Source organism: Pteropus vampyrus, unplaced genomic scaffold (assembly GCF_000151845.1).
Source record: "Pteropus vampyrus isolate Shadow unplaced genomic scaffold, Pvam_2.0 Scaffold47, whole genome shotgun sequence".
In the NCBI taxonomy this organism is placed as follows: Eukaryota; Metazoa; Chordata; class Mammalia; order Chiroptera; family Pteropodidae; genus Pteropus; species Pteropus vampyrus.
This window is the reverse complement of record NW_011888828.1, coordinates 5,944,451-5,946,625: the sequence shown is the minus strand read 5'-3', so window position 1 is coordinate 5,946,625 and position 2,175 is coordinate 5,944,451. Positions and strand designations below refer to the sequence as shown.

General features: G+C 38.9%; 1 protein-coding gene across 1 annotated transcript in view; it reads left to right on the top strand.

The window, feature by feature from the left end:
* The window catches only part of ARHGAP10 (Rho GTPase activating protein 10), a 270,546-nt gene that overhangs the window by 102,313 nt on the left and 166,058 nt on the right, over positions 1–2,175 (top strand). Inside the window, exon 6 of the mRNA XM_011359402.2 lies at positions 1,465–1,575. Within this exon, the coding sequence (XP_011357704.1) occupies positions 1,465–1,575 (111 nt within the window). The remainder of the gene's footprint in view (positions 1–1,464; positions 1,576–2,175) is intronic.

Below are 2,175 nucleotides of genomic sequence, written 5' to 3'. Positions count from 1 at the left end.
CCATTAAAAATAACGCCCACTCCTCTCCTCCCCTAGCCCCTGGCAAGTGCCATTCTACTTTGTGCTTCTATGAATTTGAGTATTCTAGGTGCCTCGTATAATTGGAATCATACATGTTATTTGCCTTTCTGTGTCTGGCACTTTACTTGGCATAGTGTCCTCGAGGTTCATCCATGCTGTAGCATGTGTGAGAATTTCCTTCCTTTTTGAAGCTGAATAATATTCCATTGTATGTCAGTACCACATTTTGTTTTTCTGTTCATCTTTTGATAGACACTTGAGTTGCTTCCACCTTTTAGCTGTTGTGAATAATGCTGCTATGAATGTGGGTGTACAAGTATCTGAGTCCCTACTTTCCGTTCTTTTGGGTATATACCCAGAAATGGAATTACTAGATGATATGGTAACGCTCGTTACTGTTTTCCATAGCAACTGCCATCTCACAGTCCTGTCAGCAATGCGCAAGGGTTCTAGTTTCTCCAGATCCTCATCAACACTTATTTTTTTAATTTTTTTTTTATAGTAGCCATCCTAATAATGGGTATGAGGTGATATCTCATGGTTTTGATTTGTATTTCCATAATGAATTGTAATGTCGAACATCTTTTCATGTACTTGGAGCCATTTGTATAGCTTCTTTAGAGAAATAGCCAAATATTTTTAAAAGGAAAATTAACCAAATTAGGAAATATATTACATGATGCCTTATAAGAATGGTTTCTAGGATGAGAATTCTTTCTCTGCTGTTCCTCTGTGGAACTATGCTCCTCTTCCAAATTTTTTTTTCAGTGAGACAGGATGAGCTGGGATTTTTTTTTGGAGTAGTCTCCTGCCTGACTGTCTGGTGCCCGTTTGCTCCCAGGGAACGAGAGGGACATTGTGAGGGTTTACGAGCATAACTTCCCAAACATGGGCTCCAAGCCCTGACCTGCCTTTGAGAGCCAGGCTCTTGAGATGATGCCATTGCTGCCACTTTGTCACCTGTTGCCTTCACTCATGAGTGCTGAGGTGACTAGAATTTTCCCAGCTCTCTTTCCCAGGTTGGCTTCAGACTTAGAAGATTTGTTCACAGAAATAATGTGATTTTGATTCTGTGTTTGCAGTTCAACCTTGGGTGTCTGGGAGAGTTTTTCATGAAGAGCCTTCCTCTTTAATCTTCAGCCCTTTGGGGGTCAGCCTCATCATATACAGCAGGGGTCTGCAAACTTTTTCTGCAGAGAGTCGGACAGTGAATATTTTAGATTTTTGTAGACCATGAGGTCCTTGTTGCAACCTATTCAATTCAGCTGTTGTAGCAGAGAAGTAGCCATAGAAGGTACCGATACAAATAGTCAGTAGTCGTGACTATGTTTCAGTACAGTTTTATTTAGAAAAACAGGCAATGGACTGTAGTTTCACTGACCTCTGATGAAGTTTCACTCCTCACTGTCTCTAATTTCACTAGCCTCCATTATTTTAACATAGGCAGACATCCAAGTGGAGCAGAACCGGCAGCACTTTTATGAACTGTCTCTTGAATATGTATGTAAGCTTCAGGAAATCCAAGAAAGGAAGAAGTTTGAATTTGTGGAACCTGTAAGTATTATAGCGGATTGTTCTCTGAGATCTTTGTGATAACATAGAAATGTTTTTCTTTTTAAATCTAATTTTTGGTTGCTAGAGACCGTAGTGCGTACATATGAAGTAAGGCATCATAAATAAATAGTGAAGGGAGGATGCAGGTCGCCATAAAGTCAGGGAATCACTGACAGATCAGTGGTTTGCAGCCTTATTTGCACAGCAACTTTCAATGAATATTATTTCTTTTGCCTCATGGTCGCAAGGACTCTGCAATCAGATACATTTTCTGCCATTTTATTATAGTTCCACCCTTTAATGAAAATCCCTGTGAAAGAAATGATACTGGAATGTGAGTGAGTGGGATGAGTGGGGATAATCTTCACTCTACTCAAGATTGCTTCTAAAGCAAGTATCTCACTCCAGACTTCAGCACTTTCAACAATTGTTGGTAACACATTATTTTTAATACAAGTCACAATGTTTATGACAACCTAAGTTGAGAACCAGTATGTGGAACATTTGAAACTATTTTGTGAATTACTCTGACGTTTCTTTATACTTATTTTAGAAACACATAATATTTTTTTGTGTGTGTGATTATACAAAAGTATTCTC